Here is a 25818-nt window from a genome sequence, read left to right as displayed (position 1 = left end):
CTGCACATTCCCACTCGAGTATTTAGCTAGGATGATTATAGAAGGTGTTTGAAAAAGGAATGATAGGCACAGCCAAAATGAATGTTTTGCAAAACATGTTCTTCATAACCAGGAAACTACTCGTTCGGTTGTGTGCCAGTTTGGGGTTTTTTTACATCTGCTCAAGCAGATGTTTGACACTTTAAATCATTTAACTCTTCTGGGTTTTGATGAACCCCAAATTACCAAGTACCCAGTGGAATCTGTGACACACTTAATGGTTTTTCTTTGTTTGTTCTTGTTTCTGCTTTTTTGCTGGAGGACATAGAATTAGTTTCCTGAGTCCTGGCATGCAATTTGAGTTTGAATACTTCATTTTAATGGGAGATGCTGTAGGTAAAATGATTAAATTCTTCAGATACCAATTTTTGGAAGAGGATTGGGTTAGGCAAATATAATGCCAACAACATATAGAGCAGTTTTAATAGGTTTCTGCATCCTTTATTCTCATTATATATTCACTGTTTCTCATCCTCTAAGGTAAAAATTTCAGTGGGCAACGGGAAAAATAGAAGACAGTGACAATCTCTTTTGTAATTTTAAGAGAGTGAATCACATAATTCACAGCATTCCACTTGTAAGAAGAAGCAGGAGCCTTTTTTTTTTCTTTTGTGGAATTCATACCCAAAGGTTTCTACTCTATTGCAGCCAAGCCTTTCTCCGTGTGCAGCAGTAGCAAAAACAACAGATCTCTGTTTGATCTAGCATGATGAAATATGCTGTGAATATTGACATTTATCTATCCATAGTGAATACTCTCTGATCTGGATTTATATAAGATGGATAGGGTAGTTGGTTAATAAGCCTACTAAAACATTTATATTACTTTTAGTAGTGATACAGAGTTGCGCACAGCTATTTGCATTTGCTAATTTTACAAGGTAGAGGGTCATATTTAGGAAATTGAAGAAGCACTTTTCTCTGTAGAATGAAGAGTGTTAAACACACTTCACCTATGAATGTCTTTTTAAGAAACCAGTAAAATTCAGGTTTAAAGCCAATTGAAGTTTGGAGTTCAAAATGTCAGTGAAATTTTGAACCTCTGCTGCAATAAAATTGTCCTGTAAACAAAAAGGAAGAGGGAGATGTCAGTCATATAATTTAATCATATTATGATAAAATTCAGTTTCTGTCTCTTTCAAATTTTCTCTAAAGCTGTTGATGGTGCCTAAAAGAAATCAAGGGACAGGCAGTCATGTAGTAATGCAGACAGCTTCCTCTCCACCACCAAGACTACACATATTTTCAGTGTGGGGGTGAAGGGATGCTTCAATAGCCACAGAAGTTTCACTTAATTTCCACATCATTTTATTAGAAAATGTGTATTTTTAGATGTTTTCTTTTTCTGACAACGTTTATGAACTTGGATTCAGTTTACTTTATTCACTGACTATCACAGCTGTCACTAGACTATACACATTAGGGGTAGTTGCACTTGCCTCAGTTTGCCTAAATTTGTAAGATATTTAAAAAGAACTAATATGTTTATTAAACCAACTGGTGTAATTAATTTCCAACTAATATGCTCAGAAATTGTAGCTAGGTGTACATTCTTCATTGCTTCAGGAAGGCTTTGTGTGTCCAAAAGTGCCTGCTTTTTTCACTGGTTGGTTTAATTTAAAAAAGACTATCTATAGACTTTGTCATATCTTTGTACCAAAGTGTCTTCATTTCACATGTCTGGCTTTTGTCATATTTAGGATCTCCATGTATCATTTGTTAGCAGGAGATACATCATAAAATTACTTTTCGGGTTGCATCAGTTATGAGCTGTATTTGCATCAAATACGATTTTTTTTGTGTCACAAGGAAAATAATTTCTATAAAGTTTGAGATTCTGCAGCGGCCAGTTCACAGAAGGAAAAAAACCAAGAGCAGTCGACTTTGTTTTTTCAGTTCCTAGGATCACCTCAGTTTCACTTTAGTAAGTTCTACAAATATTCTTCATTTGAGACTCAACTTGTTGCTTGCAAAGAAACCTTCACTTGCTATCTTAATAATGCTATGTACCAGCACTACACCTTGCCCTGCTGGCTGGTGAATCATAACTAGGTTGGCAAGCTGAATGCAGTGGGTGAGGCTCCCAAACAGGCAGTTACCCATGGCAGCATGCTCCACGTATGGGAAATACAGACTTGGCTGTAGGGCAGTACTGGTCAGGAGTGCACCCGCCTGGGGTCCATCCTCAGTGTATGAGGCTTGACAGTTCTGCCTGGCACTGCAGGTGGATGTATGATCTTCAGTATCACTCATGGTGATCATTATCCATCGATGATCTGAACTGCTAGAACTGACGCAGCTGATGTCGGAGCTCTGTTACAGGTTTTGGTAGTTCAAGTCTGGAATTCTAGTGTGTGTGCCTTGTCCACATCTGTACTCCATGTGATCCACGTCAGCAACTGTTGAGATGAAAGTGAGATAAAGATGCAAGGGGGTAAGGTGATGTGTTTTTTAATTAGCTGGAATTTTAACAAGTAGGCTAATATTATAGCACAGACACGTGAAGAAGATAAAGGCCTCTCTGTGTCAGTTCCAGCCCACAATATTCTTAACAGACCCACTGCACATTTCATGTACAAGAGGAGCCCAGTTTCTACTCTTGGAGCAGCCGAAAGCACTTCTTATATCACAGAATACTTCTCAGAAATTATTAGTGCTTGAGTACAGTTGTTATCTAGTTATAAAATAGATCTGGCTTTTTACTTCTTGGCTCTTAACTTACACTTCTCCAGCTTTGGTGTGCATCAGCACTATCTTGGCTCATTTATTTGATCTTTGCATGGAGATTGAGAATTTGGACACATACAGTCAGTTCATGCCTACAAGATACGTTTTTTCCATTATTCTTCTGTCCAAAATCTGTTCTACTTTTTCAATAGAATTGCTTGTTCTTCCCTTTTCAAAACTGAAGAGGAAAAATAACATCATAAGAATGGATAGCCTGAGCCAGTGGTCACAAACTGTGTCTTGAGAGGTTCAGATAGGACATTAGAAAAATATTCTTCACTACCATGTTAGTGCAGCACTAGAAGAGGTTACTGAAAGAGGTGGTGTCATATTCCCCTTGGGAGGATTTCTAAATTCAGCTAGCCAAAAAGCCACAGGTAACCTTAGCTGACCTGGTACAGTGTTCCTTGTAGTCCTTCTCAGAGAAGAGAGTTGAACTAAATGATCTCCAAAGGGTCCTTCAGGTCCACACTTGTACGATTCAACCAATATAAACATCAGGGGATGCATAACTGTAAGGTTTTACCTAGTAAATGATAAATGAAGTAATATCAAAATAGGTTGACACAAAATGTGCAGAGGTTTAGAGACAGTGCTAGGTCAGGCCTAGAGCAGGTTAATTCACCAATAAAGGGCAAGCGTTATGTTTTTATGAAGGATAAAATTCAGATCACTTACTCCTCTTGGATTGTTCCTTTCCTGTTGACTTCAGAGGGGCTATTAACGGAGTATATTACTTATCCAATACAGATAGTCTCTCTAGGTACCTTATTCTACTCTAATCTTTTCATGATGAGCCTATTTCCTTCTCTAACTTTGATTTTTAGGTGCTTTTTTTCCCCACCATTTCCTTTTTTTAATCTATGGGCATAGAAAAGTGACCTCATAGTTTAAAGACGAAGACCATTAATTCTTAACCTCTTCAGAATTACGGGTTGTTTTGGCTGATGTATCAGTAAACTTCTTCGAATTGTCTCCTTTATCAGCTTGAAGTGGGTGTGTTTCTGTTGACCAAAAAATTCAATCTCTAAATAAGATTAAATTAAGAAAGAATATCAAGAGCCCTCCATGGTCTGTTTCACATCCTACAGTCATTATAAATACAAGTGTACTGAGACTGTTTTGTGTATCTTAAATTTGAGGATAAAGTATCTTTGGAAGATATTTAAATTTAGCAAAGATCTTCTTTCATGAGGGTTTTGAAAATGAAGTTATAGTTCTTTTGCTTTAAATTTAATTCATTTATTAAAACTGTCAAGTGGTTGCAACACTAATTAGATTCATATTGCATGGGATATTTAGATGGACTTGTTGCATCTACACTTGTTGATTTTTTCCACTAGATGGCATTATGAATTAACTGCAAGTTAATTTATGAACTTAACTATAATTGTGCATGCTAAAGATTTAAAAAATCAGAAATGTTCTGTTGTGCTTGCTCTTATTGTATGCAAGAGTGAAAGAACTGTGGCTTAAAAATCACTTGACCTACTACCTAACACTAATGCAATCCATCCTTAATGCATCAAATATGGATTTTCTCAAAGCAGTAAAGGAAGTCAGCCATGGCAACAATATCTGATCCTGTGTGCAGTGCGCCTTTTAGAACAAAACTTGTCCAACCTTTTCTGCATTTAATGTTTAAAGAGTGACTTCAGTGCTTCAAATTGCTTCCTTTCTGACTACATGGCTTCAACTGAAGTGATAGAAAGTATCCTAAGTAAAGCTGCAATGCTGAAGATTGCTTATAAATACAGAGCCTCATATGAGCATTTTTTTATTTAGTAGCTAATTCAGGATATCTTATCAGTATAATTTATCACTGCAAGTTTAATATAGATATGCTGCTGTTTCCTCCACCCAGATGAAATGAACTATTAGCAATCCCTTACAAAATTATATGGCACTCAAGAGTGAGGTTTCTAGAACTTAAGGTTCCTGACCAGTGAAGCAGCATCTCATGTGGAGCAAAGGTCTGGTCTAATACCGTCACAAGAATTGACTAGTGGGATTTTTGTTTTAATCCCAAGATCTGTGGTGACTAGACAAGGAGAAATCGGCAGTCCCAGCAGCAAGAAATCAACACCAAGGATTTGGTATGTGAGAAGCAAGGAAGCAGTACTAGTGGTCTGGGGGTGAAGAGGGAGGAAGTGAAACAGGCAGATAGCAAAGCCAGAGGTGGAGGAAAAGAGGAACCATGGAGGGAGAAGAATATGGTGACGGGGTGGCCCAAATTTTTCATACCAAGCTTGCTGATGTTTTTTATGCATGCTAGTGTGTGTAGGTACATGGGTATTAATTTTAAATCTGTATTCTGGGAGAAGAGAAAAGAAGTGATCCTTCATTTTAAATTTGCCTTCCAGAACTAGAGATAGTATTCACAAGAGGGCTCATCAAATTGCTGATCAGATATGTATTAAATAGGGTACATTTCCCTGCATTCTGTATTCTAAGCTGGCTTTTTTCTTGATTCTTTATGTAGAATGTAAGAGACTCCAGGCTGGAAAGGGGTAATCTAATATAATAATGTTTAACTGTAAGAAGGGGTCTGGGATCCAAGCTGGATGAACCAGTTCAGTTAGCCTGGGCCAATAATGGAAAAGCATCCAAGGCCAAGAAAACACGTAAATACTAGCTTAGTATTAAATAGGTCTTTTAAATTCTCACAGTGATCAAACACATAATAGAAAAGTAGTTAAACTTGTGCTTAAGTTTGTCTCTGAACCAGGCTTTTGTGAAGAGGGCATACCAATGCCACTTGTAAAAACTTATCAGAAACTTTGCCATAAATTCAGGCTGTTAAACTACTTGTGTTTTCAATTTAAAACTTTATTTTACTTGTGCTACCCACTGAGCATTTATAAAGTATAATTTTAATTGTCCCATGATGTGCTGTAGATGATGTAGATGCAGATGTAGAGATGTAGATGATGTAGATATGACTCTTTGACATAGAAGTGCCCGGATTGTGTTTGCCAGTGATGGTCAACATGATTCAACTCTTGTAACACTGATATAAAATATACGTCATGAGACCTGCCTTCAACCACAATGCTCTTAAGCTTTTTGGAGGGTCAGTAGGGTGGGCATCAAGAAATCTTGGACAGGCATGCATCTCTTTCCCAACACTAACCTTTCACAATACCCTAGCTCATGTTGCAGAGGCCAGAATCTGTTCACAGGTACATCACTGTATGACGGAGACTGTAGCACAAGTTAATGCCGGTGGTAATATCTGTCACTTCCTGTCATGCTGAGGTATGGGACCATTTCCTTATTCCAACGAATTCAGGATCACTCTCTGCTCTTTTGAGATACATTTACATGGGGGGCTTTGTTCTCCTCCAGCTTTTTACTATGAACAGAGGGAGGCACGACCAACTAGGGAGGAGGGGTGCAACCCTGCTCAAGTCCTCTGATTGCCTTGCTCTGAAGGCAGAGACACAAGGACACCAGCAACGCAAGGAGGGGAACAAGGCTAACATGGTACATCTCACAAATGTCACAGTACTAACGTTGCCTAATAATTTTGGTTTTATTTGCTTTTGCATACCTTTGGAATTGCAGTAGCATCCTGCAATAATATCTGTACTTTTAAGTGACCAACAGCCAGGCTGTGAAGCAAACAAAAGGCAGGAGCACATACTTGGCAGCTGGCTCAGTAGGGGATTCTGTTACATTCCTGGCAGCACAAGTCTTGACAAACTTGTGATTCTACTGGACCTAACTGTAGGCATCCAGACATTGATGTCTGAACATTATTATTTCTGGTGCCCAAAGGTCAAAATATACTTGCAGTGTGCATGGCTTTTATGTTGGGGGGAGGCGGGGGGGGAATTTTAAAAGGCAAAAAAACCCACCAACAAACCAATAAAAGAATTAGAAGTCTCCATGGGAACATAGCAGAGGGTCCATCTTCCTGTGGGAGCCCTCCTTTGCTATTTCCTGGCCAGCTCCCTAGCACGCAGGTGAGTGTCTGAAAGAGGCAGTATACACAAAGTATAGTAATACAAGTGAGAATGAAACAAATTCTGAGATTTTGAGTGAACTACAAAGAAGCATGTAAAACAGACTAATAGAAGAAGTCATTTCACTATATTTCAGTTATATTGTTGAAGCCCCTACAAACTGCAAGTATGGACTAGGATATAGTTCCACTGAGTTAAAGCAACTGGTTTCCTTTTGTCACTTGAGATAAAGAGATTGAATGTAGGTTTTAGTTGGATAGTACTATTAGAAATTAATTATCGTTAATTGTATTATTGGTTAATTTTTATAAGCACACATATTTCATTACTAGGATCCAAAACCTGAGAGCTTCACAAATGGTATAAGATCTTATTACTAATTAGCAGATTTTAATATTAAAAAGATTAGTGTCAAGGACTATTTATTTGGTAAGTGGTGAGCATTTACTGAAAATCAACATACAAACACTAGTATTTGAAGTGTGTATTCTACACTGTGATCCAAATGGTAGTGCTCAAAGCCCCCAGGGGATTCTAATATATTCAATTGTTTAAGAATATACAGTGGAGATGAGCAAGTGTATCAGAAAAATGGATATTTGGGAGCATGTATTTTCTTTCTGTTCCTAAAAATGATATATTACTAGAGACAAAGCAATTTTTAAGAGACTCATTCACCAAACGATGAACTGTATGAATGTGTAAAATATTCATTACAAATCCACCGTACTTAGCAACAGTTCAACCCAGTTGTACTTTGACATTGCAGCGTCAGCCACAAAATCAGACAGCACAAGCTTGCGTCACTTACCGCAGGCAAAATCCATTTCAATCAATATGAAATAAGTGCTCTGTGTGTATATTGCAACCACTGTTTGGTGCTCCACTTAGAACTACAGGTTGCAATTTGTAGTGCATTCACAGTAAGCTGCACAAACATTATTAACAAATTTGTGATTTATAATGCAGCGCTCTTTTTTGAGGCACCATACTGACATGGGCTATCAGTCATAATCCAGAATCATCACTCTAAACTGCCCTTTCTTGCATTTAATTACTGAACTCTGGGCAAAGTTTACCTGTAATTTCTCATTTAATTTGGGCTGTCTTTCCAGTAGCTCAAAACTACTTTTTGAACCATCACTTGATAGATCTCTTCTGAAATTACTCGATTTGCTGGTGACTTCAGTGGGCTTTCTGATGGGTTCAAAATGATTAATTATAATAGAGCAGCGTACTTGTAAAACACCTGCAATATTTTTAGATCATGAAAAATGTTAACATTAAATATTAGGTTGAAATGAATGGCAATGTCCTGAAGGGGAAAATACATTTCATTTAGGAAGTAGCTTTGTTTATGGCCTTCACACTCAGAAGTAAACACAGATGTTTTGATGTATCTGCAGTACAGTCCTGGCTGTAGCCATGACCAAGACAGTGCACATTTCTTAATCTTTTTCAGCAATTAAAGAAAAAAAAAATCAAACAAACTAGTAAAGCAGACTTAAACACAGCCACGAAGTCATGGATCTTCTTTTTAGGAATTGTGAAGGAGGCTGTTCATCCTGAGAGGATGTTGTTAAATTCCAAATGTTGGAATTAGAAAAGAAAAAGACAGTACCTGCCTTCTTCTAAGAGGAAAACTAAGTATGATAGTTGAGAAAAGAATTAAAGTCACAATCAGCAGTTGCATTGGATAAGTCTTTTGTCTGGATTTCACATGCACAAGTTTTAAATCAGAGTGCACCTTAAAGGCTTCTCAGTGAAAATACATTGGGGTTTTTTAAATGGCTAACATGATTGTTTAGCTGTACCCATAGTGTAAATTTACTGAATATTTTTTAAGAACACACACTTTAAGACCGTAACTTGGTGGTGCTTTTATGCTTGCTAGAGCATATGGAACCAAAATTACTCCTCAGTGGAGTCCCTGAGTTAGTGGTCTCACTCCACAGTGCTTTCAGTATAAATCTTGAAGCCATTCTTTCTGTGCTTTCTTTGTGTGCACATACAATTGTTAGTAGAGGTTGTTGCATGTAAATACAAGCAGGACTGAAGGGAACGCTCAGGTATGAATGCAGAATGTTAGCATTTCCTTAACTTAGTAGTGCTACTTATTCCAATGGTCCTACTGTGTTTTAAAGTTAAGCATTAATTTAAATATTTATTAGTGAACATGAAGCAAAGCACATGTTTCCACGTGTATGTATCTTATTGGGAAAACAAACAAAAAAAAAATCTTAAAAACCATGGTAAAAATGTTAATGAGTAGCCTTCTAAAGGAGAAAAGCCAATACAGCAGGTAGTATTCTTTCCTATTCCACTTGCAGAACTCACGTGCTGAAAGACAATGATCAGAGCTGGTTGACTGCATTCAGTCGTGGTGTAAGCCCACCAAATTGATTGAGTTTTCTAGTCAGTGATTAATTTGACTTTGGAATAATATTTATTTATAAAAGTAACTAGGATCTGCAAAACTTTTCTTGTAGTTGAAGCATTATTTCTAGAGGTGTTCTGTGTTATTAATACAGTTTTATGTTTCTCGGCATTGTTGGTTTTCTAAAGTAATCCAAGTCCTAGCCACTGTCATGCTAGGACTTGAAATAAGTGGGCACATCAACCATGTTGTTGTAACTATGCTTAAGTACCTGCTATGTACCTGTTATGTAAATGTCTTACTGCAGATTTCTAAATGCTTTTTTAGTCAAGAGCATATTGAAATGCATAAACCTATTGTATGTATTCACATATCAAAATCTAAGCATTCATCCCTTTAGCTGAAGAGTAAAGAAATGATCAGATAATTTTGAAAGAAAAGAGGTACCAGTTTTGCTGTCTGGTTAACACCTGTTAGAATTTTGCAGTTTGGATATCACTTTTCAATCAAATTGCTAGGGAACTTGTTTTACCTAGTAATACTTCACTCATTAAGTTATCTTAATACAATGAACTACTAATAGGATATTCTGTAAACCTTTACTGAATAACAGTTCTAAGCCTGTGGAGCAGCAGTATGGCCTCTTCTGTGTTACAGAAATGTAGTCTGACCTCTAGCATCACCTTCTTATTCAACTGTGCATTTGCTTGTGACCAGATAACACAGCAATACTTCCAGCTATATTCATATCAGATTTGCTTGAAGTAATGCTAACCATCACGTAATCCTCAATAGTGCTAGTCTTCACTCAGAGACAACACCAGTGGGAGGGTATGAGTGTCGTGACTATCTCCTTACAGTCCCCCAGCAACAGCCAGTGTTTTTTCCAACTGACAGCATCTTCTGTGAGATGTTTGCATTAAGGTGGTAATCATTTGGCTAAAAGTTTGCTTTGATTGATGATACAGCTTCTGTGGAAGAAGCGGAATGAGTAAAAGCTTTAATATTTGGATCTTTCTTAATTCCTGTGATAATCTGAACTGTATTCTCACTCTGGTCCATAATTTTACTATCTTGTGGATTTCAAAAGAAACATTTTTTAGGCATAAATCCTATTTTGGAATTAATGTATGTGGAAAAATAAATCCTGAAACTTAAAGACAGAAAAATGTTTGTATATGAACTCAGCAAGTGAAAGCAGGCTCCAGAAATCCTCTGTGGAGGCATTCCTCTGCCAAGCTCCCTCTTCCAGATGAATGAATAAATGCAGCTGCAGTCCTAAACCCTAAACATTTACATCGTAAACATCTGCATAGTTGGAAAGGTCTGTCCTTTGGCACTCACTGCTGTAATCTACAGATATCAACATCCCTGCCTCTCAGAAACTCAGTAAATGCATCAACAGTCCAAAGCCATGGCTAACCATTTGCACAACACTTACTGGGAGCCAGGGTTTCATCTTAGTTCCTTGCAGAAGATCTCTTTGGTGACAGGGATTCCCAGCTACTCAGAAATGATGGAACACAAAACTTCATGCTCAAGCAGATCTTGAGGACCCAGGAAGAAGTCTGTTTCATTAGCCCAGTCCTAGTAATGCAGAGGAGGCATAAGCACCATTGTGCAGAGTTCTAGAGGCATGTGTAGGAATTTGCTGAAGTAGGTGAACAGATACTAGGTTTTTTTCTGTTGGATCCTTGGCTTCCTTTCCAAAGCAGTGAAAGCTATGAGAAGACCATTTTTATCCCCAAAATTCAGACACTCCCGAACAGTGGCACAGAGAAGCCTCTGCAAGGAAAGAAAGGTGGGGATTTCAGTGTCTAGCACTCAGGGAAAAAAAACTGTTAAGACATATTTGGCAACAGTGACTAACCTTCTAAATGATTGCAACAGTCTCAGATGTTACCATGGGGTATTAACTTGAAAATTATGGCTTTTTAATACCAGTATCTGTAAGCTTCATTCCCTCTGTTCTTTCTGGCCCACATTTATGCTACTGGTATCTGTCTGGTTGCTCCCACGGCACAAGAGTGATGCTTGGCCTGATACGTGCTTAAATTGAGTCTTTTTTTTATTTATTTGTTTGTGTCTACAAATGGAAAAAAATTTCTATTTTACTTGTACCCACATCTTGGAAAATACTTACTTAATTAATGTTTTTGGTAGAACATTTCTATGCAAGAAAAATGCATGGTAATTGTAAATTGCAGAATTGCAATTGTAGTGTATTAAGAAAATAATTATGTTATTTGAATGATAGCCATATATTGTTCTTTTTCTTTAGAATACTAGCTGAATTTCAACAATGTAATATTTTCTAGAATCCTGAAAATAAATGAGGATTTTTACGGCTTAACTTACACAGCAGAGAACATGGTCAGAAATTTGGCATAGGACACTTTGTTTGCTTTCACCACAGTGTGATTCATCAGAACTCTTGCTAGGCTGGTAGTCAAAAAGCAGTTCAGTGCACTGCCAAAGGCGTCAGCAATCTTGGCCACCGTTACACTATAAATTTTAGTGACACAACTGTGGTGGCTGTGGCATGTCTAATAGAGAGACCGCCTGGCAAGCATCATCCTGAGCTTGTACAACCATGAAGCTTCACTACGCAAATTTAATAACCTAGATCTTGGAAGCGTTAGAGGTGCATCACATCTGAGCTAAAAAAGCCCAACTCTGCAAGGCTAAACTGACTCTGACACAATCCAGCATCAGCTCTGATGTTTGACTAAACAGAGGCTCTTTCACTTGTTTGTTTCTGCAAAGACTTTGCAATAACCAAATGAAAAAATCTCCTCTACTTGTCTTCAGTATTTAATGATGAATACAGCTGCACTGCTGCCATCTTGAGCTGATTTAGTTGGCTCTAGGCTGGAGATGTGTGTACCTTTTCTCTTGCATTCTGTAAATGTGTCTAAATGAAAAGCAGACATTGCAATCCAGCTAGATATGCAAGCCATCAGGAGTTTAGACAGTCACACTGGAGTGTTTGGTACCTGGCATTTAAGAACAGGGAATCCTAATGCCACCCACTCTCTGGGATACATCTTCATTAAAGACATTGCTGGTGTAACCATAGCTGGACATGTCCTCCTGGTGTATCTATGCTAGGTATACTCATGTCTTCCTATCAAAAATAGCATCCACTCTAAAGCACTGGAGATTTATGTATGGAAAGTGCTACATGGGAACTGCATAATGTTATTCCTCATTACAAGGGAAACCATAACCATTGTTATTATTCCCCATTAGAAGGGAAACCATGCCACTTCCATTAAAGTCTCTGTTCTCTGGAGTCCCAGAGGAGGATTAAGTTCTGTGATCAGGCTAATTTAATAGGAGAGGTTTAATTATTTGATACCACACAAAAAACCCAGAATTACCGACTTTTGCATCCTTTCCAAATGTGACATTTCCAAGCAGGTCTGCAATGGCAGTCTCAAAGGACCGGTGCAGTTCCCCAGCACAGCCAAAGGACAACCTGTTGCTAAGCAACCAATGTAAGTGTGCTGCTCGACATTTATTTCATTTGGAAAGAGGCATATTCTTTAAGTACTTCATCTTAGCTGCTGAGCACAGAGAGTTTTCCAGTTGTTTTTCCAGGGCTGTGCACATGTGTAAAACAGCCAGTTTTCACAAACGAAATGTGCAATTTAAAAAGCAGGTGCCAGAGAAGAACATGCAAAACTGAAGGTTTGAAAAACTGACACAAGTATTTTAGCACTTTCTAACCTCAGTGTCCTGAATTTGTCTCTGTTTCTGTGTTCATCCTACCTGAAAACAGGCTGCCTTGATAGCATGTATGTGGCAGAGCTGTCCGCAGAGTTTACCAATGGTTGTCGACGCACCCTCTTTTGAAGAGTGCTGTGTCATGGTTTCCCCACTGATATGAGGAAATACTTTGTCCGTGATGAACAAAGGCCAGAACTGGACACCCACATTCCAGCCTGAAGACTCCAAATCTCTGATTCTGTAATTGTTTCAGAAAAAGCAGCTAAATACTTGTTGGAAAAGAGCATTTAATGCCCTACCTCTAACAACTCTCTCACTTCAGTGCTTGTCCTTATTGTGAAATAAAACCCTGTAGTTCTGCTAGACTTGTGGCTGCATATCTGAAAACAGCCCTGGCCTGAATAGTCTCTAGCTAAATTGACGTGAAGGAGTTGTTCCTCACGTTTCCCAGTCTAAACCCACACAAACAGAAAGTAAATAACGCACCAAAAAAAAAAAAAAAAAAAGGAAGTTGGTTAAAATCAAGAATGCAGTTTAGTTTCTAGTGGTCAGAATAAATGCATATTTTATTGCATGGAGTCTTAAAGACACATATGCCATGCATAAGTGTACTGAGATGGGTGGGGCATGCCATCTCAATGTATGTCCCACTTTAATGAATGGAGGAGGCTGCTTTTGGCTGGGAAGAAGTCTGCATGCATTTTAGTTCTCCTCTCTAGCAGATGTACAAAGTACATTCATTGACTGATCTTTTCTTTTTTTCTGACTAGCTTTGTGGTCTCATCCAAATGCTCTAGGATGTCAGTTATTTGTGGGTAGCTCAAGGATGGGTATGGTTCAGGTCTTACACAGGCCCACAAATGGTAAAATATAACTTGCACTAGGACACAAACTCGGCATAGAGACTGAGAGGCATAAGTTATCAGGCAGATTGTCCAAAATATCAGGGAAGCTGTCCTGTTCTTCAAACCCACATGCTCAAAGCAGGTAGGGTGCCTGGTTAACTGAAGATGCTTTTATCAGTAGCCACTGACGGTCTTTCTGCTCATGATCCAGTGGGTCATATTGGATATAGACAGATGTCTTACTCTCCCTTTGATCAAGCGAAATTGATACAGATTTTGCCTTTGACTGATACAGTTTCCAAATGATGTATTTTGTTAAATGAAATGCAGTGTGGGAGTACCGGACTGTTTGCAAGCTAACCTGTCTTGAGAGCAGCAACTAACAACTACAACTTTTTTTAGAGCTGAGAAAAGAAAAGCAGTGTTGAAGAAATGCTGCTGATCTCTGCATGGTAGCCTGCAGCTATGGTGGCTTAAGAGAAAAAAGTAGTTGTCAGACTATTCAGATACCCAAATCTCTTCCTGCCTCTTTCCTTCACTAGTGCCTCTGCTTTCTATGCTTAAATAGGGAGTTGTCTTCCAGACATCTCTTTATTGAAAGACTCACCTTAACTCTTTGCCTTGTGTCTGTGGATTCATAGGATTCATGAAGCAGAGTTCCCACAGCTGAATCAATACTTCTTTTTTATCTCTGCTGTTGTATATGCAGGAATATTGCCTGCCAACAGGCTAAAACTATAGTGCTAGGTCATGTAATAGTAATATAGCTGTCACATTTGGGATCAGGAGAGCAAATTTGCTGCTTAACCTGGCAGCCTGGCCATGAAGAGATTGGTTTTGATTTTGAGATGGAAATAATTGCTATCTTCAGTCCCATGGTTTTGATCTGGTAAAGTGAATTATTGGCTGTCCTGCTTTATTTAGGGAATTCTCTCCCAAAGCTGCTGCTTCCTATTTTGTTTCAACATTCAGTCTTCAGTGATCTCACCTCGCAGAGAAGCACACCATCAAGCAAACAACCAACCCTGTCACAAGGAGTTGTCTTGAAGAATAAATCTAAGAAGATTAACTGACCAAATCAAAAGCAGACTTGCTTAATGAGTGAACAAGCAGGGAAATACAAGAGTCCAATTTTTTTTTATCAAGTCCAAACAAAACAACAAGGTTAGAAAAAGGATGAAACAAAATGGGCCACTTGTTTTTCAAGTTGCTTGATTTCAAGCTGCAAGATTCACAACAGGATTTAGATTTGGAAGAATCAGCATTTTTCTCTAGAAACAATCAAGAAATGGTTAACGAGATTTTGCAAGAAGACACCATGTGAGTAGCATACATTGAAATAAAAGTATAGAGGAAATGAATTGCAGAGAAAAATACAGCACAAACAAAAGGCAAGGGTATCTTGAGGAAGGAAGTGTAATACTAAAGTAAAGGGCAAAACATGAGATGTAGTTTCACAGAAAATCTGAGCTAGCTCCAGTTAAGCTTAACTTAGGATGCAGGAACTGTTTGCCATATTAGCTGGTGAACTCAGCTAGCATTAATTACAAGGTAATCTGAGCCATTCTCCTGACAGATCTTGAGCCAGCTTGGGAGGCTGTAAGCACCAGTATGCAGTAGCATGTGTAAATAACCTAGGTGAACCAATAATCAGAAGGGGGAAATAAAGCGCAGAGCATAGATTTGGCTACAATTCAGTATTTCTGAGATTTATTTTATTTTTTAAAATGTAACTTTAAGGAAAATGCAAGAGAAGGAAAAGAGTAGATGAAGTGGTATGACTATCTACCAAGGGTATATTATATGCTCTATACAAGTTATTTCAGAATCTAAGAGGGAGAAAGGAGGAAATACAAGTCAGCATGTTTAATACATTTATTCTAATCCAATTTTATTGAATGATTATCAATGGTAAACAAGCTTGCATTTTAGACTCTGTGTAAAATAAATCCCTTTGTAGTGCCAGTATAAACATACATTTTCCTTTTGCCCTCAGTCAGCTGTAGTTTATGCATTAACAGGGACTTTCCACTAGAAGCCTTTGTTGTTTTAGAGGGCCACTCCTCCGGGATTTAGGCTCCCTGGTTGGCCACTGGTACCGAGCCTTCCCAATAAGACAGCAGGTGGATCTGAACAGCAGCCAAACTTAGTAACTTGCTAAACCAGGGACAGGAAGGACAGTAACAATTACACAGAAAATATTTTAATTGAAAGAGTATTTCTCCTTTGATACTTCAAAAATGAAAATTGATATTCATAGCCACATTCTACCTAAGGAATGGCCTGACCTAAAAAAGGTAATAAGAGTTTAGATATTCAGTGCCTTGTGTTATCAGCAACCATTTTTACCACCGTGATTTTTTGAAAGACCAATGAATGAAGGGTTCTGTTGTGAATATCTCTAGGTTTTTGTCTAATTTGGTTTTTTTCAGCTTTAAGATATTTGTATTGCAGTACTTTGCAAAACAAGAGTTCCAGTAAGAAAGGGATGAAAAACTGGGCTCTGTTCCCCACTCTTTATTTAGTCTGAAGCAATTCTTATATTTTTGTTTGGGTTTTTGTGAGACCTCAAATTGTCAACTGATGTGGTGTAAATTCCACTTTCCTGATAAAACCAGAGCTGTCAGGTTCCCAAATTGTATTCATATTTGTTTTAAATAAGAGAAATAAGCAAATATTAGAGAAGATTAATGTTACCTAAGGAAAAAATCATTCATGTCTTATACCCACAGGCATGAAAGTAATTAACTTCAATAGGAGTGGGGTCACTCTAAGTATGTACTAATATCTGCTATTTTTTCAGTTACTGGAAAGAAGTAGCATATTGTATTAAAAATACAGAATCTCAGTTGTCAGAACACAGAAGCTATCAGTCAACTTATCTTAACTTTGAATCTTTGCCTGGTATTAATAATAATAATAATAATAATATTCATAGATTTTATTCTTGTCAGTAATAATTTTCATGATCCTGTGAAAAGCATTTGAGAATGGAAAGTGTATTTTGGTTTTCATGTAATAAATCTAATCTTTTTCTTATTTCAGATTATAAAAAGCCATATAGTTGTCTCATTCTGAATTAGGTTTTAGAATTATTGCCTAAGTAATTAAAATCATAATTCAACACAGAGATGTCTGATCACTTTTTGACTCATAAGGGATCACATGTCCAATGTTAGAAAGGGTACTGTAAAGATCATATTAAATTGTATTTATATATAGTTTATACATGCATATGTATAAAATTATTTGGAATTAAAATTCTCTTCAGATTTCCAGCTATTTTTTATAACTCTTTAATGTTTCCATTCATGATCAAAAATCAGAGTAGAAAAGAGAAGACCTGCATTGTTGCTTCTTTCCTTATTGTAATTCTGTGTTGGTTGTAGTTTGAATGAACATTCCTTGTGTCTGACAGCAGTGTAGAACCACTTGATTTCTTTGTGCCTGTCTCTGACAACAAAAGAATACCATTATTTCAACCCTGCTCTTAGGCATCTGACACACTAACTGAAACTTTGCTTTACACTGTGCATTTCTTTCACTTAATTATTTTGAGATTGATGATGGCAAATTCTCAGGTAAGTATTTCGTATGTATTAGCTCTGCGTTTCTCTGATTTTAAGCATGACAGTCCAGTATCAGCTCAATATTAGCCAGAGAGCAGCTGGAAAATGTAAAGAGCATATTAGAAAAAAGTCATGAGAAAACCTGGCATTAAGAACATACATAGGATTATTTCTTCATTACTAGTGAAAAAATAACATAGTTATGCATAAAACGTCCTGGAAAGGAGTGTTTGTTTACTTGTTTACCTAGGAAGTTCTTTTTAAACATCTATTTGAACTTCCTATTTGTAATTACAGGAGTTCCTCAGTAAAAACCTCATATACACTGGATAATGCAGGTGAGATGAAATTTTTTAGAACAATTACATCTGTTTCAAATGGATGGGAGTTTAAATATCCAGACTACAAAGACAGGTTACTCTTGCTTGTTTCAGATATTTTTGTCCTTGTTTGTGCAATATTCTTATAAAAACAGCTATAAAATTCCTTCATTCTGATTTTGCATTATTTTAAAAGGGTTTTTTGTCTGTGTATACTTTTAAAGGACAGTAAATTCACTCCAATGAGATAAATCACTCCAAGTATCCCTTGATGTTCACACACGTACATCAAGGCTGAATTCACTACTGTTAGACCCTGTAGGCCAGCGTTGCATTTCTTTAAATGCTGATAAAGAGAAAATACCAGATTTTTAAAAGTTAATTTCCACCTGCTAGTTTTTGTTTCATCTGTTCTAAAGATTGAGTGATTCAGTGGTTTATTAATGGTCTCAGAATAGAAAACAACTCTCAGAATTCCCTAGAGCCCTTGGCAAATTCAAGCCATTAATATAGTTCTCTGCATCTCATGCATGGAAAACCAATCCTGACGTGAACACATAGTGCTAAACTTTTCTTTCTTTTTTCCAGCCTTATAAATACTGAACCTTGAACCTATGACTAGAAAATTCTATTGTCAAGATACTTATTTAAGAGCTTTGGAACCCATAATAAGTATAAAAATTCCTAGAAATAAGTGAAATAAGGACTGTTAATACATCCACCTAATAACTGAGGGGAAGAAAGAAGAAAATAAGTTCGAAAACAGACCAGTGAATTTCTCTATTGCCTAACTTCTCCCTGAGCACCTTTAAGGTACTCATTTTCTGCACAGTTTATAATTGCAATTAGCATGGAGCTAGTGAAAACTTAAAGTTCTCATTAGGTGTCATTCACAAATTTTTTCCTAAATTTATATATATATACACACACACAGACGCACACACACATATATACACATATCTATATGTGTGTGTATGTATATGTATATATAAACCTATACATTTATAAATTTAAATAAAATATACATAGCTACATATCTAAATATAGCTGAATAAAACATACATAGCCTCAGTCAGTAGCATATCTGGTTGAAATCAGGAGGCTTGGCTCTGCACACCTACTTTAGGAAAGCTCACAGTGTCATTAGGTAATGATTTGTTACCACAGGAAACTCAGGACTGTATGCAAATTGTTTGCATTTCAGTGAAAGAAATGCCTGCTTTTACTTGATTTCCTTTGAAATGTTTTGTTACAGAAAAATGGGAATTCTGGGCATTGTTTTCAGTCTATTATGATATTTCAAGATTACATGTATTACTAATCTGGTAATTTATGAAAATAAAAGGAAATCAACATCTTTTGTAGGTTTGGGTTTTTTTGCATAAACAGTTTTGAATCTCTGGAAGAATCGAGTTGCATCTAAGCTTCTGCTTTTTAGCTTCTCTTGGCTGTTTAAATATTAATAGACAAGAGACTGACCTTCAGTCCTGCTGCTGAATCACGGAAGCTGAAAAGTGGAATCAATACATCTGTGTGCTAATGATTAACTGATCACCAGCTGGAAAACTGTCAGCTCAATTTTCATATTGCCAAATGCTTGATTTCAATATTTTTTGTGTTCAAATTGTTCCAGTTAGAACCTCAATATAGTAAGCAAATTTAAGCACTTTGAAACCAGTTGTAGGACTTACTTAAAATGTTGTTGAACTGGGAGCTAGAAGTTCAGATCTGCAAACACTGTTAGTCCAGTCCGGTTAAACTTCAGGACTTCTGCTGAAGTCAGTGGGGCTACTTGTAGCTGAGCACGTGCATTTCTCCTGAATAAGGTTCTGCTGGACGGTAAGAACTGAGATTTTTATTATTATTGCAGAGTGCTAACTAGCACTGGCTTTTTCTTCTTTCTTTCACAGAGATACGGATATGGTGGATGGGTACACCTGGATCATCACTGCAAGGTTTGGGCTGTTTGGTGCTCTAAGCTGGTCTTGTGTTGTCAACAGAAATATAAACTCACAGTAAATCTATTTAAAAGTAAAGTGGCAATAAGATGGGCTATGTCTTTGATAGAGATTTCTCTAGAGGTCTGTCTTATGTGAAGTAATATGACTCCAAGTCCTAATGCACCTTAGTAGAACTTTTTGCTTGAGAGGTGAAACTCACATTCTCGTATATGAACACACTATCCATTTTTCATCATCATCTCATTTTAACACTTGAAATGGATAACCCTAAGCTATCTTTTCAATAAGATAGGTCAACCTAATGCAGGTTACAGGTAGATATTTTTTTTTTTTTAAAGGCAGTCGTCTGTATGAGAAGCAAAACCAAAAGGAACTGGTATTTTAATAAAAGTTAAAGAACTCAGAAATTAAGATGTCTGCACATCTGCATGAAAGGGAAAAAGTAATTTCTGTAACTTCATGATAAGAAGAAAAAGTAGCAGAATATAGAAAATCCATAGATTTGGGGACCATTATGTAGAAAAGTGGGAGCCTGAGGATTATTGGCACGTAAAAGGCAGACTGGGTCTGATTTTACTTCAAGTTTCTATCACCTTCCACTTTATTAACTTTACAAAGGCACTTCTGAACTACATTAGTACAACTGGACCAATATGTCTCCAGATGCCATGAGTCTATGTTAACGGTCCATCTGCATTCAGAATCCAACCTGCCAGTACTGAAGTCAGCCTAATACATGTATTTACTCTGATGGGGACAGAACTGGTTTGTTAAAGGCTTGATCTCACTCAGAGTAGAGCAAATTGGCAATAATTTCAGTGACATTCACAGTGACACAACAATGTAAAACTTCTGAAAGCAAGATCAAAATGTTGCAGTTTACCTTTTGATAAAAGCATTTTAAAAATCACCAGTATCAGTGCTTTTTTTACAGGAGGGCACAAGGACCTAGGCGAGATAAGGCTGATACGGCAAAATAATTCCCTTTCTACATTAGTACGTAGGTTAACTGTACCAGCTAGTTTTAAAGATGTTACGTCTGTTAGCATACAATAACTTTGGCATTCAGATATCCCTGTCTACCTCAAATACTGTCACAGGAAGCCAGCTTCCTCCTGTGATCTGTCAGCTCATAGCTTCTAGGAATCTTTTGGAGAGCCTGTCACTGCAAATGGCATTGGCCTCTGGAAGGAGGGAGATTAGAAAGATGGCATTAAAAATAGGTCTCAGGAGACCTCAGTTCACTTTCCACCTCACATCATAGGTACCTGTCCTGACTTGAAAAACTTCATCTGTAGTTGCCTACCACAGGAATGTTGTGGGTTGTACAGATACAGAAGGGCTAAAAGCAATGCAAGGTATTAGCCAGAGAATTAAAGAAAAAATATGAAGACAAGAGAGGTTGGATAGATAAAAGCAGAAGGAACGATTTGGATACAGTTAGCTGCAAGATAAAAGATGCAAAGTTAAGAGCATGAATAGCCCAACAAAGAGTGTCAGCACATAACCCACCTAAAGCATGGGAAGAGTGCAAATAACTGGCTAAACTCAGCTATGTTACATAATGGCAGGCTGTATGCAGTGTTTTACAAGGGTTCATCTGTCTCCGTCTTCTGAAATTCAGACATGATCTCAATATAGGAACTCCTTACTGAAAACTAGAAGGATAAGTGATAGAAAGATCTAGCACTTAGCATTTTCAGGGTGACAGTGTGTTACGTCTTAACCTGGCAGGCAGCTAAGCACCATACAGCTGCTCGCTCGCTCGCTCCCTGCACTGCGGTGGGATGGGGGAGATAACTGGGGAAAAAGGTGAAATTTGTGGGTTGAGATAAAGACAGTTTAATAGGACAGAAAAGGAAGGGAAAATAATAATAATTAAAATGGTAAAAGATTATACAAAGTAAGTGATGCACAACGCAATTGCTCACGACCTGCCAACCAGTGCCCAGCCAGTTCCCAAGCCACGGTTGCCACCCCCCGGCCAACTACCCCGTTTATATACTGAGCATGACGCCATATGGTATGGAATATCCCTTTGGCCAGTGTGGGTCAGCTGTCCTGGCTGTGCCCCCTCCCAACTTCTCACTGGCAGGGCCTGAGAAGCTGAGAAGTCCTTGACTAGTGTAAGCACTACATAGGCACAATTAAAACATGAGTGTGTTAGCAATATTGTTCTCATACTAAATCCAAACCACAGCACTATAGCAGCTACTAGGAAGAAAATTAACTCTGTCCCAGACAAAATGAGGACACAATGCCTCTCCCTGCCTGGGTAACCTTATAAAGAATATAGTATCCAATCTTCTTTGTTGTTTCTTTTTGTGACTTGGCTAATTAATTCATTCTATGTCAAGTTTCAGCATTTATTCTCTTTAGAGCAGCAAGACTTGTATCTTCCAGGTAACCAAGGTATTTAAATATATAATGCCTATTCCTTTCAGTGGAACTGGACATTTCCTCATCTCCTAGTCTCCTTGTCACTCTGCAAAATCATACTTCTTTGTGATACTATATATGCATATATTAGTTGAAAAAAGCTGATAAAATGGATGCAATGCTCTATTTATTGCAGCCCCATGATAAACACGCTGTTGTCATTCTATAACGTGAAAGGCTATGCTGTCAAATGCCTAACAAAAGAAAAAAGGACCACAGAATATGAAGGTTGGGACCGAGACTGAGGAGAAAACAAACATTATGCTGAAATTTCAGATCTGGGTCTAAGCAGGCATAGGAAGAGAGGACAAGCCACCTGCTGAACCAAAGTGCAGATGGCACAGCTTCTGAGATACGTTTGGTACAGGAAGGGGAGAATTGTTGGAGACAGGTTTAGCAGCTTAGCTGTTTGTTACAGGTCGGAAAAGCAAAACCTTCTCATATCATTCCATGAAGAAGCATCAGGGTCAAACTGGAAGAAAATACATGCGTTTTTAAAGAAGTGCAATTTGGGATGTGACTAAGTATTTTAGTGATGGGATCACTTTATATGTAGCTTGCTGAACCAAATCACCTGCTGGACTTAAATCTCTCTCTTAATTTCCACATAAATTAGATACAGTGTTAAATATCAGATAATGTTGAGAATAGAATAGAATAGAATAGAATAGAATAGAATAGAATAGAATAGAATAGAATAGAATAGAATAGAATAGAATAGAATAGAATAGAATAGAATAGAATAGAATAGAATAGAATAGAATAGAATAGAATAGAATAGGAGAGAATAGAATAGGAGAGAATAGAATAGGAGAGAATAGAATAGGAGAGAATAGAATAGGAGAGAATAGAATAGGAGAGAATAGAATAGGAGAGAATAGAATAGGAGAGAATAGAATAGGAGAGAATAGGAGAGAATAGAATAGGAGAGAATAGAATAGAATAGAATAGAATAGAATAGAATAGAATAGAATAGAATAGAATAGAATAGAATAGAATAGAATAGAATAGAATAGAATAGAATAGAATAGAATAGAATAGAATAGGAGAGAATAGAATAGAATAGAATAGGAGAGAAGAGAAGAGAAGAGAAGAGAAGAGAAGAGAAGAGAAGAGAAGAGAAGAGAAGAGAAGAGAAGAGAAGAGAAGAGAAGAGAAGAGAAGAGAAGAGAAGAGAAGAGAAGAGAAGAGAAGAGAAGAGATTGGGAGAGAAGAGATTGGGAGAGAAGAGAAGAGAAGAGATTGGGAGAGAAGAGATTGGGAGAGAAGATAATTCTTCAGCTGAGCCCTTAGAAAATTGTGTTACCTTTGCAATTAAAAATCTCATGTCTTTCTTTTATGATATTTTCAGCACAGTACCCATTGCTTTGGAAACTGAATATTTTTTCCTGATCCATGTTTCGTTCTAACTAGTGAAAAAAACTCTGAGAATTGTTTCCCAGTTGAGGTGTCTGGATAATTTCTCATTTTAAAAATATGAGGTGCAGATTAGTGGCAGTATCTAGAGTCTATCGCAACAGTGTCTCGAGTCTACAGCAATATTACTAATTTTCCAGTCACAGTATTGCTGGAGCCACATCTTTCCATCCTTAAATACACAAGCATGAATATATTCAGATGATCATGTTTTGCTTTCCTGCATAATCAGGTTTTTTTGTCACCAACATACAATGCTGTGAGCTTAGCCTTGACCTGTAGCGCATTCACAAAGAATTGGTTAATGCAAATGAAAACAGCCACCTGTTCAACTAATTCTTCAATGAGAACAGCACATGGCTTCTTAGAAACCTTTTCTGTATTGCAGCATTCTGAGAACAACTATTTATCTCAGCATTTAGGTATGAGCACTGTCAAAGTTGCTAGTAAAATTACAATCTACCTAATAACGTTTTCAGTATGAGCAGAAGAAAATATATGTATGAGCAGGTCAACTGCTATGCCTTAGCCATGTCTGAGAAAGAATTAAGTCTCCTGTTCACAGAAATATGGTATGCTCACTTCTACTCTGTCTTTTTCTCTATTCACACCCCAAATACTCTTCTGTTTATAAGGCAGTCTGCAGCAATGCACTCATCTTTTTTAATGTATCGGAGTGTATGGCTACAGTAAACCTTTCTGTCAGGTTGGAAAATCAATTTTACAAGAACCTGAAGTATTTTACCAGGGGATCAGGACTATGTAGTTGTTATTACTGACTGTAATATTTCAAGTAATTTTCACAACCTGTGATACAGCTAACAAGTAACTTGACAGTTTGCCAAGGCAGCACAGTTAGATTTGTTGAAGAGAGCTTTAAAATATTCATTAGGGCAGTATATTTGTGAATGATGTATGAAGTTAATAACAAATTCAAGGTTAACAACAGTCTGGCTTCCTAGAAGGAGGGGACAGAAACCCAGCTCAGCAAGAAGTAGAGAAATTCTATTAGTTATTTCTGTTTTAGCATACTGGTAGGGAATATTCTGATTTAACAGAGGTTTTTTATTTGGAAAAACAGACAGGATTTTGTGAGGAATAATAAAGTGGCCTTTGGAGGGAGGGCATTCCCTCTCCAGAAGGGTCAGAAGAGTGCCCTGCACTTAGCTTCTGTTTACTGTGAAAGTGAAGGAATAGCTGCTGTGTTCTCTCATGTGGTTTTCAATTTGCAATGGCAGATGCAGTGTGTTCTCTGTCCAATACATCTGCTGCATGACCGCCCTTACCCATCCCAAATACACAGGGTCATGTGGGTATTCTGACTTTCATCCATTTCCATTTATCCCTCTAGTAGCTTCAAGCAAGCAAGAAATACTCATGCCTTGCAAGTATTGGTGAATTGTATCTCATCAATTTGTGCACGTGTAAGCCAACAGAAGGACTGTTCTATCTTTACAAGTCCACAGAAGCATGTGGATACCCATAACTGTAACAGACAATGTACTTTGCTTAATGTGATGACACTGTTCCTACTTAACCTCTTTGGACAATGGTCAAATAAAGCAAAAATTAAGTTTAAAAAGGAAGTTTCAATGTTCATAGTTAAAGGAACAGTATTAAATTTCACGACCCTGATAATATTTTGAACTTTGTAAGTTTGGGAATTGGTGGTATATGGGGAAAGTATTACACTAATTCAGGTGATGATTTTATATGGCATTTAGGTTTTGTTTGGGGCTTTTTTTCCCCAAATACAAATTCTACAATAATTCTTTTTTTACCAAGAAGACAATGCAATCTGAAGACAACATAATAGGCATCCCTCTGTCTCAGTGTCACTGTTGATATGAAACAACTGGACTGAAATTAACAGAGTTGCACAATTATTTCTGTAGTTACTGGAATCATTGTGATGCTATTGACTTTAAAAGAACACACATGTGCCCAAGGGGAAAATTTAGCAATGATTTAATTACAGCATTGTTTTGAGGTCAAAATTTGGTTTCAGGATAAACTTGGATAAAGGTACCTGATACCTTTTCCAAACAAATGTAGAGTGATATATATTGCAAAAGAGATTTTTTTAATTATGAAGAATTAAATCTGAACTATAAGTGACTCTTTTATTAATGACAATTTTAAAATAGTCTTTGATTAAAAATACCTACTGAATAAAAATTAAAGAACAAAATTCTGTCGCTGAATTTCTGTAGGGAGCACAATATATTCAAGTGACTATAAATTAGCATGTACTACTTTGTCACATTTATAATATATGAAAATGTCATTTCACAGGGACAGGCAAAGATGATGAAGGATGGAAAGGTTTTTAGAGTTATTCAAGAGAACTGCTGGGATCCAGAAGTACGGATTAAAGAGATGGACCTATCAGGTACCTTCATAACAGAATTGAAATCATTGTGTC

General features: G+C 37.2%; 1 protein-coding gene and 1 long non-coding RNA gene across 8 annotated transcripts in view; one reads left to right on the top strand and one right to left on the bottom strand.

Moving 5' to 3' along the window:
* Nucleotides 1-1504: 1504 nt before the first annotated feature.
* On the bottom strand, nucleotides 1505-18703 carry LOC135313344 (uncharacterized). 2 transcript variants are annotated; one of them, XR_010372969.1, is made up of 5 exons: nucleotides 18640-18703; nucleotides 17032-17141; nucleotides 10553-10896; nucleotides 3159-3292; nucleotides 1505-2438 (listed from the first exon to the last, which is right to left on the bottom strand). It is a non-coding gene; the product is annotated as an uncharacterized LOC135313344 (long non-coding RNA). The 2 variants fall into 2 exon arrangements; XR_010372970.1 differs by lacking the exons at nucleotides 17032-17141; nucleotides 18640-18703 and adding an exon at nucleotides 12886-13094.
* The window catches only part of ACMSD (aminocarboxymuconate semialdehyde decarboxylase), a 28751-nt gene continuing 18752 nt past the window's right edge, over nucleotides 15820-25818 (top strand). For 2 of the 6 annotated variants that reach the window (XM_064451073.1, XM_064451074.1), the window contains exons 1-3: nucleotides 15820-15985; nucleotides 19488-19532; nucleotides 25689-25785. In XM_064451073.1, the coding sequence (XP_064307143.1) occupies nucleotides 15929-15985; nucleotides 19488-19532; nucleotides 25689-25785 (199 nt within the window). In that variant the 5' untranslated portion in view covers nucleotides 15820-15928. Of the gene's footprint in view, nucleotides 15986-17554; nucleotides 17596-19081; nucleotides 19417-19487; nucleotides 19533-25688; nucleotides 25786-25818 lie in introns of those variants that run through there. The other 4 variants (XM_064451076.1, XM_064451077.1, XM_064451078.1 and 1 more) reach the window with 4 other exon arrangements.

Source organism: Phalacrocorax carbo, chromosome 5 (genome assembly GCF_963921805.1).
Source record: "Phalacrocorax carbo chromosome 5, bPhaCar2.1, whole genome shotgun sequence".
Taxonomy (NCBI): domain Eukaryota; kingdom Metazoa; phylum Chordata; class Aves; order Suliformes; family Phalacrocoracidae; genus Phalacrocorax; species Phalacrocorax carbo.
This window is presented reverse-complemented; position numbering and strand designations above follow the sequence as displayed.